The 16,391-nt window shown below is 44.6% G+C and overlaps 1 protein-coding gene across 4 annotated transcripts in view; it reads right to left on the reverse strand.

Annotated features, from left to right (window-relative positions):
• Window positions 1-16,391, reverse strand: part of GDPD4 (glycerophosphodiester phosphodiesterase domain containing 4) — an 84,841-nt gene that overhangs the window by 11,314 nt on the left and 57,136 nt on the right. For all 4 annotated transcript variants that reach the window (XM_030557931.1, XM_030557941.1, XM_030557950.1 and 1 more), the window contains 8 exons: window positions 15,227-15,286; window positions 13,253-13,351; window positions 11,014-11,107; window positions 6,246-6,391; window positions 4,692-4,774; window positions 2,829-2,979; window positions 1,992-2,213; window positions 69-226 (listed from right to left, as the gene is read on the reverse strand). In XM_030557931.1, the coding sequence (XP_030413791.1) occupies window positions 69-226; window positions 1,992-2,213; window positions 2,829-2,979; window positions 4,692-4,774; window positions 6,246-6,391; window positions 11,014-11,107; window positions 13,253-13,351; window positions 15,227-15,286 (1,013 nt within the window). The remainder of the gene's footprint in view (window positions 1-68; window positions 227-1,991; window positions 2,214-2,828; window positions 2,980-4,691; window positions 4,775-6,245; window positions 6,392-11,013; window positions 11,108-13,252; window positions 13,352-15,226; window positions 15,287-16,391) is intronic.

Below are 16,391 nucleotides of genomic sequence, written 5' to 3' on the forward strand. Positions count from 1 at the left end.
ATGTGCAGTTTTGTTGCAATTCCACTGATGTGTCTTGCCGCCTATATGAGGCATATACAGCAACCTACCGGATATCTTCACTGGACATTGCAGAATAGACTAGATTGAGCTTCACAACATTGTCTCTCAATAGCTGATCAACTGGGGCCTTACTGGCCATGGTGTGCTGAAACCCAGGAGCTACAGCCTGAACAAAGGACCTCATAGTGTTGTCCAGCCACAGGACCTGTGAGTAACAATGGCAGCTAGTGAATTAACAGGGATATTCCTGAACAGCCCTTTGTCTTCTACATAGTCCCATAATATGAGGAAAGAGAGGATCACGCAATGACATGCCAGGTACATTCAAACACAGGTCAGATCTGATACGGCGGTGGGTAAATTTAAAATAAAAACACATGCCCAAATACTACAGAGATATGACTTAGGCTGTTCTGTCAATGAGCCTGTGGAACTCCTTGCTACAGGAGGCCAGGCAGTCAGGTACTGTATCTGGATCTTTAAAAGCACTGGATAATTTTACAGACCAATATTTGTATTTATACCTGCTAAAATAAGGGAAATCAAATGCAGTACCTCAGAGGATGATCACCACAGGTGTCAGGAAGGAACCCGAATCCCCTTGCTGCAGTAAAGCAGTGCACATCTGGCCAGGAACATTACAGGGATTTTAACCTCTCCCAGGAGCCTCCGACACTGATCATTAGCAGAAGCTACATTTGTCAGAATACTTGGTACTACTGTAGTACCCTCCATCCAAAGCTCTCTATGCACTTTCGCCCCCACACAGCCTGCTCAGATGGGTAACTATTGAAGTTAGTCCCCAAGCAGCCTGATGAGATGGCCACCTATTGAAATATGTCTTTGGCTCCTTGGAAGTTTGCACACCACAGCAGTTCCTAACTGCACATGGCAAAAGCAGGGACAGAACCTGGATCCTCAGGCCCTTATCGCACGAGGACATGGAGAATCTCCATTAGCCTACGACACACAGGGCATTCTAATCCCATACAGTAGATGGCAGTGGTAAACAGCTAGCTAATTCATTATGGCATTCATATCCCAAAATGACAGGGAGGGGTGGCACAGAGCCCTGTGTACACAAACTTTGTAGCCATAAGTCTCGACATGTGTTGATAACTGGGCTCATAACCATGTCATTAAAGTGCTTAACACAAAGGCTCTACCTACACGAAAGCTTCCCCCAGTGGAGCTGCACCCCGGATGAATTACAGATCAGCGTCACTCCACTGAAGCTCATAGAGGTACACTCATTGTGAGCTGCGCTAGCTGGGAACTGGCCCAACTACCGAGATTGTTTTGGGAAGGGCAGAGAGGTGCAATCTAAATCCCAGGGTTGCCCTTTCTGATTGTTTTACATGAACATGCGTCATGGAGTCCTGAGACTGACTGGGGGGTTCCTAGGTGCAATGGTAATATAAATTTAATTTAAATAATCAAGAAAAGATGAGGAGCAACATTTAAGGTGACCCACTGCTACAACCACAATGCTACTCTGCAATCATGGGGCCAGATCCTCAACTAGTGTAAATGGAGCTACACCAGTTTACACCAGCTGAGGATCTGGCCTTTGGTACTGAGCCTTTTACTGAGGGATCTCAAAGCAATTGGAAACCATTCATTCCGACTCGACAGTTCTCTTAAATCGTATAGCTAGCGTAGGGCTTGACTGCAGTACCCTACTCACACCTTTCCCCACGAGCAATCTCATTAAAATCAGGGGGATGATTTGAGATGGAATTATCCAGCATGGGGAAGGGTGTTACAATATGGCCTTGGGGAAATGCCTTTTTATAACTGTGCTGGACTGGTCCCTGAGTCAACTAGCCACCAGCGGGTGAATAAAATGTAATGAACTAAGTCTTTCGTTGGTGAAGTCAGTGGAATGATGCTGATTTATGAGGATCTGGCCCAAAACCCGATTCTAAAAACCACAACAAAGAGGAGAGGGAGGAGTGACAGCACCATACCAGACGAGGGTTAATCCCTGAGTCACGGATCACTTCCAGTGTTATATTGATCCAGGTGTTCCTGTAAGGATGTTTCTCTGGAGGGCGGTAGAGATCAAATATCACAAGTTTATTTGCACTGTCTGCAAGTCTCAAGAAATGACTTAGCTTGTAAATTGACTGATTCATTGCCAGTTTTTGATCTGCACTTGACAGAGAGCCCATGCATGAAAATGGTGTGTCCTAAAAATAAATGAATACACAAGGAAATAAATAACAGTCAGGCTGAGTTAGCTGCATACAAACAGTTCCTGTTTCTCTAAGGGGGAACTAGGCTAACATCGGCACTCAGTGGGATAAAAGAGTTCATTTTTCTTTGTTCCTCCTCTAGTTTTCATCTCCTATATGTCGCTGGTATAAATATACAAGTCTCCATCTTCTCTCCCTTAACCCATAATTACATTTTAACCCCGGTTCTTTGACTCTGTATATCAGTCTTGCAGCCACATTAAAAAAAGCTGGACTGGGTTTGAAAAGGGATTAATTCTGCGGCTGCACTAAGGAGTAAATCATCAGGACATAAAAAGTGGGTGGACAGTCTCCCCTCTCCTGCCCCCTAGGGGTTGTGTCTATGCCTTGCATGAATAGCTTAGATCTTTCCTCCATCTCTGCTATGCATTGCTAAGCCTGATAAAGAACCACAGTAACATAAACTAGTAAACAAAAATACACTTCTGTGTTGCTGCTTTCTGCATAATTATTGGGACTGATCCCAAGACTCCCACTGAGTTTGGATCAGGACCATAGCACATATCCCTTGAAGTAGGCACTTTAAGAAAGACCTCTGAACAGTCTTACCTTGAGGAACCACTTTCCTGCATTCAGCTGTTCTAGGGCATCCCAGGAAAACAATGCAGCGTTCTGAGTGGAGTTACTGGGAAAGACCTCCCGGATGTTTGTTGTCCTCTGTAAGTTGCTGTCGTGCATCAGGAACGGGATCCCATCATAGCTACGATAAAAGGAGAGGGCTCTTCACAACACAGACAACATTCAAAACATGAGCACTGTACAGGAAGGCCAAAATTATATGTAGGGCCCTGTCAAATTCACAGCCATGAAAAACATGTCAAGGACCATGAAATCTGGTCTTTTGTGTGCTTTTACCCTATACTATACAGATTTCACAGGGGAGACCAGTGTCTCTCAGATTGCGGGTCCTGACCCAAAAGGGAGTGCAGGGGGATTGCAAGGTTATTTTAGAGGCATTACAGTATTGCCATCCTAACTTCTGCTCTGCCTTCAGAGCTGGGCAGCTGGAGAGTAGCAGATGGTGGTGGGGCGCCCAGCTCTGAAGGCAGCACGGCTGCCAGCAGCAGTGCAGAAGTAAGGGTAGCAATACCACAAGCGCCCCCTAAAATAACCTTGCCACTCCCCCTGCATACAATTCCTTTTTGGATTAGGACCCCTACAATTACAATACAATGAAATTTCAGATTTAAATAGCTGAAATCATGAAGTGTACAATTTTTAAAAGGCTTTGATGGTGCAATTGACCAAAATGGACCGAGAATTTGGTAGAGCCCTAATTATACATGAAGGACATTAATAAAAGGACATCCTCTGGAAAACAACACCTAGAATAGAATGCATTATCCCACAGGCAGTAGCGTGGGACAGGATACTAGACTACACTATGTCTACACTGGAATCAGGGGTGAGAATGCAGCATGTGTAGACATACCCAAGCTAGCTTTGATCTGGCTCGGTGAACCAACAAGAGCAGTGAAGCCACAGCAACATGGACTACACAAGCCTGTGTGGGACCCTAGGTAAATACTTGTGTGGCTAACCCATGCAGCTACTCCTACTGCCATGGCTTCAATACTATTGTTATTCAAACTAGCTTGATTAAAGCAAGCTTAGGTGGTGCTAGATGTTTCAGCCATACCTCTGATTGCAGTGTAGACATACCCTGGGAGTCAGGAAACCTGGGTTCTATTCCTAGCTCTGCCACTTGCCTGCAGTGTGACCTTGGAGAGGTCACATCTCCCTTTGCCTCAGTTTCCCCATCTATAAAATGGAAATAATGATACTTAGATCTGACATCTCAAGAAGAAATACAGCAAAGACCATGTGCCAGGTTCTGCTCTAGCCTATATTCATACCTTCCACAGTGCTACATAAACACCAAAAGCCGATCACCCTACCCAACAGTATAAGGGCAATGATTCCAACTCAGAATGGCATATCAAGATCCTGGCAGTAACTAATACAATGCTCTCGCATGCCTTTATAATTGCAAGCAACTTGGCTGTGCTCTCTGCACCTCATCCAAATCTCACTGAGATTTGTAAGATCGTTAGGTTAGAGATGTGTTTTCTGTAATGTGTCGAACATACTCGGATGCACGATAAAGTAATTATTCCTTATACTCCTCTATCTTTCTGCATCTGCTGTCTTATGCTTAGATTGTAAGCTCTTTAGGGCAGGGACCATCTCTTTGTTCTATTTTTGCACAGTACCTATCACAATAGGCTTCTGGTCCATGACAAAGGCTCTTAGGCACTACATAATACAAATAATAAATCAATATCAGAGTCCCAGTGTGACAGCGGTGACAGGCCCGACATGCAGTTGTGTTAAACGCTAGTTGACAAAGGATTGGCTTTGAAATCTTAGCCAGAGGAAGTTTCATACTGAGACACGGTGCTTCCCCCTTACCTAATTGTGACGTCTGTCTCAAGACCATCCCCACCGTGTTCGATGGTCTTCTGAAATGACATCTCCGTATTTTCTGGAGCCAGCTAGGAAGATGACATAAAGGAATGCTGGTTTCGACAGGCACCAGATGACTCCCAAGGATACTTTCAGTTTCTTGGTAACCAGCCCTGCTGCCCTGCCCCCCTGGGATAGCCAGTAAAGGTCACTTTGTGCAACAGCTGAAAATCTGTTTTACTTGCTTCATGTCTTTAGGTCCCATCAGGATTCTAGGAGCATCCAGCAACATTTACAAATCTCCTGGAGGGCAGGGCAAGCCCCAAGCCATCAAGCTCTTCAGTCAGTCGATAACAGAGTAGGAGGCTTTGTTCACATTACATTTCTCCTTAAATTAGTACATTCGAGGCAGAGTTTGACTGCACCTCTAACCCTTCCTCTTTCTCTGTTGCTGTTGACAGTATCCCCACTTTTCCCATTATACAGACTTGTAGCCTAGGGGTCAACTTCGGCTATTTCATCACAAATCCAGGCTCTCACCAAATCATGGCGCTTCTTGTAAATGCCTTCCTTCCTCTCAGCTCCAACAACCCTCTAGTTTGCCCTCTAGTTATCTCAAGCCTTGACTACCATAACCTGCACCTCCCTGGCCTACCACTTAGCCACCCAAATCATCTTCACACCACATCTCTGCCTTCCTCCACCTACTTCACTGGCTTCTTAAATTCTTCCCAGGGACGGCTCCAGGCACCAGCACACCAAGCACGTGCTTGGGGCGGTAAGCCATTGGGGGTACTCTGCCGGTCTCCACAAGAGCGGCAGGCAGGCTGCCTTCAGCAGCTTGCCTGTGGAGGGTCTGCTGGTCTCACGGCTTCGATGGACCTCCCGCAGGCACTCAGCCTGCCTGCCATGCTTGAGGTGGCAAAATGCCTAGAGCCACCCCTGATTCTTCCACACAAGTATTAAGCTTCTCATCATCACCTTAGATGGTCTTCCATGGAGGTTAAGTCCATTAATGGCTATTAGCCAGGATGAGTAAGGAATGGTGTCCCTAAACTGTTTGTCAGAGGGTGGAGATGGATGGCAGGGGAGAGATCACTTGATCAATACCTGTTAGGTTTACTCCCTCTGGGGCACCTGGTATTGGCCACTGTCAGTAGACAGGATACTGGGCCAGATGGACCTTTGGTCTGTCCCAGCATGGCTGTTCTTATATTCTTACATTCTTATGTTCCAGCTTCTGCATCGTTCTCATGCTGTGAACTATCCAGGGATAGTACTTTGCCCAAAAGTCACTCTGAACTGTTCCCCTTGTCTCCTTCGCTCACTTCCACACTACCCACAATGCCTGTGTTCTTTGACCTGAAACATCAGAAAGCTCTGGCGCACTGATGGTGCTTGGTAATGAAATCATGAGGACTTTTTCTGCATGCAAAAACAAAACAAAATAGAGTCCCTTTGTGCCCTCAGAGGCTGACTGCATAGCTCTTGGGGTGAGGGTGGGGAATCTGCAATACAGGTCATGAAAGAAAGATACCAAACGTCTTCCCCCAGACCTACCATTGGTGCTCCTCTGTGTCCAATGAGGGCTGGTTTGGGGCCCAGAGTCCCCACCTCTCTGATGCAGGGGGAGTACATCCCCAGAGGTATCAAGAAAAGAAGGACAAGGATAGCCAGGTATGGACCAATAATTATTGCCTGAATCACTGAAAGAATGCAGAAGAGGAAGGCTAATGTTAATTAATTTAATAACTTATGAGTTTGCCCCAGGGCTTGACTTGTATCAGAGCTGTTTGCCTCTTGGGCCAAGTCTGGTGTCCCGAATCACTAAATCCTTCCCATCAGTCAATCCCCTTTTCTGTACCCCATGCATCTCTCCAAACTATGCCCTGTGCCAGCCTGTCTAGTGGTCAGAGCAGATAACTGGGATCCAGCACTGCTGGGCCATATTTTTGGTTTGTCTCCTAACTTGCTGTGGCACCTTCAGGAAGTCACAGTCTATGCCTCAGTTTCACTATCTGTAAATATGGATGTAATAAGATTTACTCAGCTTCCCAGGAAAGAGCCTGAGAAGGTCAATGCTGTTTGCAATAAAGGCGAAATATTATTGATTGTTAGATGGATGATATGCTAAGAGGCATTTAAAAGTGTCATTTATGCTCAAAAGCAGGATGATGCAGCACTCTTTGTGCACCCTAGAGAGCGAATCACATCCCTTTTAATTCAGCTCCTTAACAATGGTTTTCCACAGCAGGAGTCCTTTTTACCTAGGTAGATTGGCCTGCTATGGATCTCAGCTCCATGGTTTTCCTCACACTGTGTCATTCAGAAGTCTGCCTATCCATACATCTAGATGTGGCCCATCACCATGGCACCTGAGCACCTCAGTGTGCAACTATTTGGGGATTTTCACTAAAGATAAGAAAATAGCGCCTCTGAGAAGTTATTGCCTATGAGCCAAGCTTCCCGTTAGGTACAGTTCCTTGGAGAGCATCCCATTCCCCACCCCAGGCATGCTGTCACAGTGAGACCACTTTGGACGTACCCTGTGAGGATTCCCACAAAGGCACCATACTGACTGAAATCCCTACAGTGCAGTGGAAGCTACATTCAAGCCAACCGTGTCTGTGTTCCACATTGTCAAGGTTCCTTCCCCACTCTGAACTCCAGGGTACAGATGTAGGGACCTGCATGAGAACCTCTAAGCTTAATTACTAGCTTAGATCTAGTTTTACTGCCACCACCCAAATCATTTAAGAGTTCTTTGGGAAACTCTGTCTACCTTCCCCCTAGATTATCTCCCTTTCAGAGTAGCCTTGAGAGATTTCTCCACCAAGTTCCTGCTGAACACAGAGCCAAACCCCTGGATCTTCAAACAAGGAGAAATTAACCATTCCCCCTCTTTTCCCCCCACCAATTCCTGGTGAGTGCAGATCCAACCCCCTTGGATCTTAAAACAAGGAAAAATCAATCAGGTTCTTAAAAAAGAAGGCTTTTAATTAAAGAAAGAAAGGTAAAAATCATCTCTGTAAAATCAGGATGGAAAATAACTTTATGGGGTAATCAGATTCTAAGAGCCCAGAGGAACCCCCTCTAGCCTTAGGTTCAAAGTTACAGCAAACAGAGGTAAATCCTCTTAGCAAAAAGGAACATTTACAAGTTGAGAAAACAAAGATAAAACTAACACACCTTGCCTGGCTCTTACTTACAAGTCTGAAATATGAGAGACTGGTTCAGAAAGATTTGGAGAGCCTGGATTGATGTCTGGTCCCTCTTAGTCCCAAGAGTGAACAACCCCCAAATCAAAGAGCACAAACAAAAGCCTTCCCCCCACCAAGATTTGAAAGTATCTTGTCCCCTTACTGGTCCTTTGGGTCAGGTATCAGCCAGGTTATCTGAGATTCTTAACCCTTTACAGGTAAAAGGATTTTGGTGTCTCTGGCCAGGAGGGATTTTATAATATAGTACACAGGAGGGCCGTTCCCTTCCCTTTATAGTTATGACACATATGGTCTCCCATCAGCTGAGGTTCTTATTGCAGAGAAGTGGCGTCGGGAGAGGTGAACCAGGAGTTTGCACATACTGTATGAGTACAGCATTTTAGATTCAAATTAACATCTACTCTGAGGGTGGGTGTCAAACTGAATAGCACCAGTGAGAGCTGCAAAGATCAAGGGCTCCAGTGTGAATGTTCAACATCTGCATTTGCTTTGGATACTGTCACTGAGTAATGCTCACAACATCTCTGGCAAGGAGGCAAATGAGTGTAACCATTTTGCAGGAGAGGAAGGTGAGTCAGAGAGAGAGAGAGAGAGTGCCAGGGCTAGGATTCATATTCAGGAGTTACTGACATCTGGGCCTGCCCTTACACTCCTTGACAACACTTCTCTGAGCTGCACATCAGTCCTTGGAACATTCCAATAGAGGAGGTGCATCGCACTAGTGCATTCCCTGTCATACTAAGGACTACACCAGGGACTACAGTCACTTGCTCCATCTCAGGTGAGTTCTTCCGAAAGCCTCTTCTAGAATGTGGAGTGACTGGATAGGCTTTCAGAAGAACCCACTTGAGACAGGATTGCAAGCAAGAGCCAGACACGGAAGAGGATTGGCAGCCTTTCCCACCAGGCTTACAGCTCTAGCCCCCTTCCCAGACATGCCTGAGAACATCAGGGCTTGTGCTAAATCCACTCAGGCATGAAAGATTTGCAAAACAAAGGGGCAATTATTATCTTAATGCTTGTCACAGTGCAGAAAGCCATGGCAGAGGGAGAAAGCATTGTTACTGCCAGGTTTAAAATTCAAAGATGCAATTATTCCTTTGTTGTGGGTTAAGGAGGGCATGGGAAGCTGCAAATATTACAGCATCCTAAGTATTGGGCACAGGGGACAGTCTGGATGACCTAATTTCTAACAGATCAGTTTGTTTTCTTATGATGTCAGTCACAGTGTTTCTTATGTAAGGAGCAAGGTTCTCCTCAGGCCCCAAGAAACAGCGAGGCTGTTATTTTCTGAGTCTGTCATGTGTTCAGTGCCATCAGTCCAAGCTAGAGACACAGCCCAGCCTCCAAGGTATCGATCCTCTGGAGACAATACAGATCAGACATGCTGGACACCCCTCGCTCAAATCTGTGGAATTTCTAACAGGCTTTGAGGAAAAAGCATGTTTTAAGGTGCTGCTCTTTGTGTGTCCCTGAAGAAGGATGGATGTGGGGGAGAAATGGACTACCTGAGCTGCCATGAATGTCGTTTTTCAGGGCAACCACACATGTATTCCCCCTCCATAGTCCACCAACGGCACCCACTCTTAGTCTCCTGACTCCTCAGCCATCACTTTTTTTGGGTGGAGACCTCTCTCCTGACCAGAGTTTCCAGGCTGCACAGTTCCCTCTCTACAGTGTGATATTCTCAGCAAGCCAGATTGCCTAAATAGGCCAATGTCTGCTTAGCTTTCTCTCCAGAGCCTATGAACAGCTGTAATTGCCAACACGTTACCATGCAGCTCTTTACAAGCAAGAACATTTATTCTTAAGGTGAAAGCATTGCAGAGAAAACATTAAAAACAATACAAGAACCAACGTGCATGCTAATAAGCTTAGCAGAGATCACCCCAACCCCAGCCATGGGCTCTGGCAGGAGTCAGTCCTTCAAACCCCACAAAGGATTTTTTGTAAGGTTTTGAGTTGGTAACAGCCTTAGCTCAGAAGTAGCACCCCTGTGAATAATTCAGTCTTTCCTTTGTAAAGCATGGGCCTTTGACGTTGGCCTCAAGTTTTAACAGGTGATCAGCAGATAATGGCTCACTCCTCAGGGCACAGTTTCAAAAGGAAGGGGGAGCGCTTCCTAACAGGAGGTGGGGAATTTGCGTTCACCTCCTCCTAGGTATTCCCCAGGAAAAACCACTTAACCCATTTTGTTCCAAGGGTCCAGTCTTGTCTGGCATATCCAGTACAGTTGTTTGAACCCCCAGGTCTCACATCTGACACACCTCCTCCCTCAAGAAGTTACATACAATCCTGGCCCACAATAATCAATAATTCATTCATTATGTGCAATGGACACCAAAGATACTTAAACTCAGTTCAGTAAGGTCTCCCTAGGATATCCCTGGAGAAGAGGAGAGGTGGGCTGCCTGAGCTGCCATACCTGGCACTAGTGCTGCCATGAACTCTAGCCTGACCACTGCCTAAGGAAGCCTCCAGAAGACACATCTCAGCAAGCACAGATGGGGCAGAGATGACCCGTGTCTCATTTCCCACTGCTATTGCATATTTGTACATAGTTGCAACAAGGGGATCCTATAACAATCCCTCCCATTAAGCCCTGGTACAGCTATCCCTCCCTCCCCACGAAGTGCAGGGCCGCAGTAAAATCAGTGGGGCTCTGATTGGTCCAGATGGCTCAGTGTCTTAGGCTACTTAGAAACTCCATGTAGCAAGGATGCAGGTGTCGGCAGAAAGGACGAGTGAGGAGCTGGGGCTCCTTGTCATTCATTTTCTCCCTCAGACAAAAGTTCTTTGCCATAACCTCAAGCAAGGAAGGGAGGAAGCAACACTGGACAAACAAGCATTGGTGCATTGTGTGCTAGCTGGAAGGGTCCACCCCTTGATACTGAGTATATGGACAGACTGATGTAAGAGCTATGGGCACTCTGAAAATCAGGCTGTTTTAAGGTGTCTCAAGGCACACAAAAATTGAGGCACACAAAATTGTTACCTATTTTTGAAAGTCTTGGCCTATATCCCCATCTCTCCCATTTGCATAAAGCAGAGCACAGGGGTTCCAGGTGGAGGCTGCACATGTAGAGCATGAAGCAGAACTACTGTACCTTTTTTATTTGTTCGGAAGGCATGCAAAGCCACTGGCCAAGACAGAAGGACCATGGCTGCTATTGCACCTATGTGGAGATAGGGAGCTGTGACCTGGAAGGGAGACAAGAGGTTTGCTCTGAAAAGCCAATTTATGGAAACAAACAGCTCTCCCAATACTGACATAGTCGAGCTAGTGCACCACACATAAGGGATACTGTTAGAGGTACAGGCAGTTTCCCCTCAAATTTTACACTTGGCTTGGATCCTTTGAGAACTTTGTGGCAGGTCAGCTGAAGTATACTCATGTGATCCTCAAGAGTCCATCAAGCCTGCTCCTGAGTCAGCCAAAGAGGATGCAGGATAGCAGTGTAAGGCACTCTTTTCCCCCGGGGGGCTGAGTGCACCATCCTGAACTCAACGTCTTCTATCAATCTCGGTTCTTACATGGCCCCTCATCACCGTAGTACTTGAGTGTCTTCCACCAGGCAGTCAGGCCATTCCAGCTAGAGTCAGTTTCAACACTACATTATGAGCATCACCAATTATGCAGATCAGACCACTATTAAACATGAATGGTAATGTTTAGTATCCAACTGTACTATCATACTAGCTAGTATAACTGCAGCATCTGATTACTCCAATATGCGTCTAATCCTTTTTCCAGTCTCGTGAGACTACTTTATTAGCCTCACTAATATTCTGCAACACCCAGTTCCACAAATGAATAATGTACTTCATAAGCAATGTTTACTCTTAGTTATTTAAACAAAGCACTTGATCTCAGGCTAAAGGGTTTAGATCCATTGTATTTAGAGCTAACTGTATTTCTATTTATTTGTTTGTTTCAGCTTCAAATTTGTAACCTTGGGAATATTCTTCATGCTTTACTAACACCAAATAACTGAGTTATCAGATTATTAGTTTTGAAGGACAGCCCTAGCCATTGTAATTGATTTCTTTGACTATAAAGGTTAAACAAGCACTGGAAAGCTCAGATGCTTCTCTGAATTCATCATAAATGTGCAAAAGTGGGATGGAAATCTGAAAGAAATATGCCGGGTTTTGGCCCAATGGGAAATATTGGGCAAGATTCTCCACGGAGTTGTATGCTGGTATGACTCCATTAAAGTCAAGGGAGTCACTCCAGCAAAAAACTAGAGTAAAAGACAATCTGACCCACAGTGAAACCTGAAATTACCAAGGTATATGGTAGGGAAAAAACATTATCCACATGTAACATGGTTCTATGTTGCATCCACAGAAGCACCAAAGCAGTCCTAGCCATTTTGCCAGCCATGGTAGACAATGTTTTTAACATCTTCCTCATGCCCAGAAGCCAAGCAAAACAAATAACAAAACCAAAAAAAAGAAGAAGAAAAACTCAGTCAGCCAATTGGTTGAGGAAAAGGGAAGAGAAAGGCTGGCCAAAAATGCCCAGCAGCACAGCGGTGTGGTTATGTTCCCTGGAAGTTGGCACCCATGGTGATGGCCCTGCTTGCCTGCCCTAGAACTGGCCATCTGCATCCCTCTACTGGCTAATCCATATACAAAATAACAGCGTAATATGGATGAAAACTAATGGAGTTTATCCTTTAGCTGAAGAGGTAGAGGTGTCTCCAGTGCTAGTTTCAAACTCTCCTGACAGATTGTGGAAGGAATCCTTGCGTAAACATGACAAAAACTTTTTAATAACATTTGAGTTCAAGTTTGATTCCAGAAATAGGTAGCAGATGCTGGCTCATTTTTTCTGAACAAGTTTAATCCAAACCTATTTCTGACCTCAGGGACATTTGATGGAAGATATTTTCTAGAGCTGGCTCGTAAATGCTATTTTCCTTTCACAGGAAATATTGACTTTTCAGAATTAGTTTCTATTCCAGATCAGAACAGAAAGTGGAAATAGAAAATATCACATAACAAAAAATTCTAAAAGGTTTGAATTGTAAACATGGAAACAATTTTTTAAAATATTTTTGATCGAAACAATTCAGCATTTCAAAATGAAAAATGGAGTTTCTGATTGACATTCTGAAACTAAACAAAATTTTTTATCTCCATTTCCCTGAATCAGATTTTTTTTAAAAAAAGCAGTCAAAATTTTTACTTTGATGAACCGCATGCCTGCCAGAAAAATTGTATGTGAAAAACATTCAGCTGTTTCCATATTTTCCATCTATTTCCAGTCAAGGCTTTTGTTAACAAGTTGTCTTTTTTTTGTCTTTTTTTTTTTTTAATGTAGAGCTTCCATGCTCTTACCTGAAATGACAGGCGGACAGTTTTCCATCGAATTCTCCACAGTTTAGAAAATACACTGATGGCAGCTATGGAGAAGCCCAATACCAAAAAAGTTCCAATCTGCAGAGACAAATAGGATATTGTCTGGCTTCAGAATTAGTGTATGACAATTGCAATTCATATTGTTTAGTATATGACCCTTAGCTACTCTTGCATGTGGGTTATAAAGATGACTTGGATTCCATAGGTATAGAGTATTTTCTTTGTGGCAGTAATCTTTATGAGCTTGATCATCTGAACTGACCTAGCTGAATTAGGTTAGGTTTACACTACATTGTAAATCTGGCCTCAGACTCAGTTTTTAACCCAAATGGACCCCAACCATTCACACACAAATCTTTCTGACTCAGGTCAGCCAGCACTCAGGACCCAGGTCCTAATACTCAGCGGGGGGAGGAAGGGTCCAAGCCTGAGTCCCTCTGCACCTGGGATCCAAGCCCTGTCATTTTTCAGTGTGGACACAGCTCAAGCAGCAGAGTCAGAAGGTCTGCATTGTGCAGTACGGACGTTAGCATGGCCTCAGACCCCCAAGTCCAGCAATCATAAACCCAGGTTTACAATGCAGTGTGGACGCTCAAGCATAGCTTGGAAACACCAAGTCCACAGACCTGAGTTTACAATTCAGTGTAGACATACTCTTAGAGGCAAAAAGACCTCTAAGGAGAAACACTGAGTGACAGATCTGTAGTCTCTTTGGTCAGTGATGCTACCCCAAGTTCTGGGTGTGCCTAAGGCTCTGACTGCCAGATGCTGGGACTGGATGGTAGGGGATGGATCAATTGATATTTGGCCTGTTCTGTTCATTCGTTCTGAAGCACCTGGCATTGGCTATTGTGGAAGACAGAATACTGGGCTAGATGGACCTAAGGCATGTCAGTGCTGCAATGTAAATGCAGGCTTCGGACTCAAGCTCAAGCCTAACCCCCTTTCTGTATACAAACCAATCACAGTAACCCAGAGTTTAGACCCAAGGTTCCAGGACTCCACGGGGGTGGAGGGTCCGAGCCTGACTCAAACTGGTAGCCAGGGTTCAAGCCCTATTGCTTTGCAGCCTAGACACAGCCCCACTGGGAGTTTGCTCTGGGAATCTGCCAAAAGGATCCCATAATCCCATGGGGCAACTTTCTTTGTTCTCCAGACAGTCAGGTTTGGTGGATAGTCACGTTTTCCCATGCTGTACTATAAAGAAAGTCACATTTGGGGATGGCACTAGGAAGTCTGGGTTATGGGTGATTGGACTTGGGCCTGCATAATGTGTACATGCTGGAACCCCAGGCTGGAACCCAGGGTTCAACAATTCCTTACCTGGAGTTACAAATAAGTGTAGATTCTCAAGCCCTAGGTTAACAAACCCGGGGTCAGCTAACCCCAGTTCTACTAACTCTGGGCTTACATTCCAGTGTAGACATGCCTGCTATTAGCTGGCTCAAGGCATCACAATGTCATAAACTCAAATTATAAGGGGTTGCTAATATCATCTCTAATCCATCCTGATTTTTTTCTGTCTTTGGGTGATTTTACCAGTGAATTTTTAGGGTTGGATTGGCTGACTTGGAGAATTACATTCTCTGTCTACCCAGGAGCAGATACAAAAATGATCAGTAGCAGCACGCACTTCCTCATGCTGCTCCCCACCACATGTACTCCTAAATCAGTTGGATGTAAGAGCACTAATTCTCACTTTCTGTCTGTAGAGATGTCAGCCATTTTGTTTACAGAGTCACTGCAGCCAGTTACAAGGGAGATGCATACTTTGTGCTCTCTCCTGAAGCCTTTCCTTTTGTTTTTGTTGTTTAAATTCCTTAACCTTGAAGAAACTAGTCATGTTGGACTGAAAATGTGTTTTGGTCTTTGGGTAGGGAACCATCCTGTCATTAACCATAATTGTTGTAAACTGTGGATACAAAAGTTGCTGGAATGACTCAAATATCCCACCTTGTGACTCCAGTGCAGATACAACTGCTGACTTTCTGATAGCAAACACACTGCTAGAACCTGGGAAATCAAATGGAAAACCATCACATTATAACATGGTTAAACACTGCCCAGTGACTTCAGTCCTCGGGACCAGAGATCTGCGAAGGCAGATGTAGAATTATATCGCATAGAAAAGTCACTTTGAATGAAAATTCCCAAATCTGATATTGCACAAGGAGGAACCATCTATGTGCTATACCAACCGCATGAAGAAATTAGGATAACAGGAATGGAACTATTCTTTCCCCTTCTACTGAATTTAGAGGTCCTATGTCCTATTGCTTAACCCCAGGGTGGTTAGAGGCACATTATCCATGCAGTAGATTTGACTGGATACAATCAGTTTCCAGTGGGAAGAAATTTAAACAATACGTTATTGTGATGGGTTTGGGTGAAACCTGTTTGAAACTGGTGAGCATGACAACAGCAGCCCTTCACCCAGGGTAAAGGTAAAAAGCAATTACGTTCCTTTATGCAGTAGAGAGCTGAAAGAATAGGAGCTACCACCCAAAACAAGGGCTAGTTGGTCAGGAATCTGAGCTCTGTGTGTGTGTGTGAGAGAGAGAGAGAGAGAGAGAAGCAGGAACACCATAGCAGCACACATAGAAGATGGCAAGGAAGCAACAGACACAACCAGAGACACTTTTGTGGGAAAAAGCGTCAGAGCTTTTGGGCAGAGTGAAGGCTGGAAAGGGGCTTGAAATTGTGAGCAAAGAAACAGTCTCCTGTTGAGTCTTACTGCATTCAGGGAAAGAGGACTTTGTGTACATTCTTTGTAACAACACAGGATTGCATCAAAGAAATACCTAACACCTATTTCTCCTCCTACTGGAAACAAACCTCAAGGCCACAAATATTGGTTCACCACTTGGGTCAAAAAAGGGAAGCAACATTCTGCCACACAAATGAGTAACATCTTATCAGAAAGCGGGCACCTCTAGCAGCATGATAGAAACCCAAGGAAAGAATATATTTTGATGTGAAACATTTGTATCGGCTATTCTAAAACCAGTTAAAAACACTTGATGGTGGCCCATAACGCCAGCGCAATATTTTCCTTTTATTACAGGATAGTTCCCAAACGTGAAAGATTCTATGCAGGTCTTTTAAGTGGTGGAGCACA

Source organism: Gopherus evgoodei, chromosome 1 (assembly GCF_007399415.2).
Source record: "Gopherus evgoodei ecotype Sinaloan lineage chromosome 1, rGopEvg1_v1.p, whole genome shotgun sequence".
In the NCBI taxonomy this organism is placed as follows: domain Eukaryota; kingdom Metazoa; phylum Chordata; order Testudines; family Testudinidae; genus Gopherus; species Gopherus evgoodei.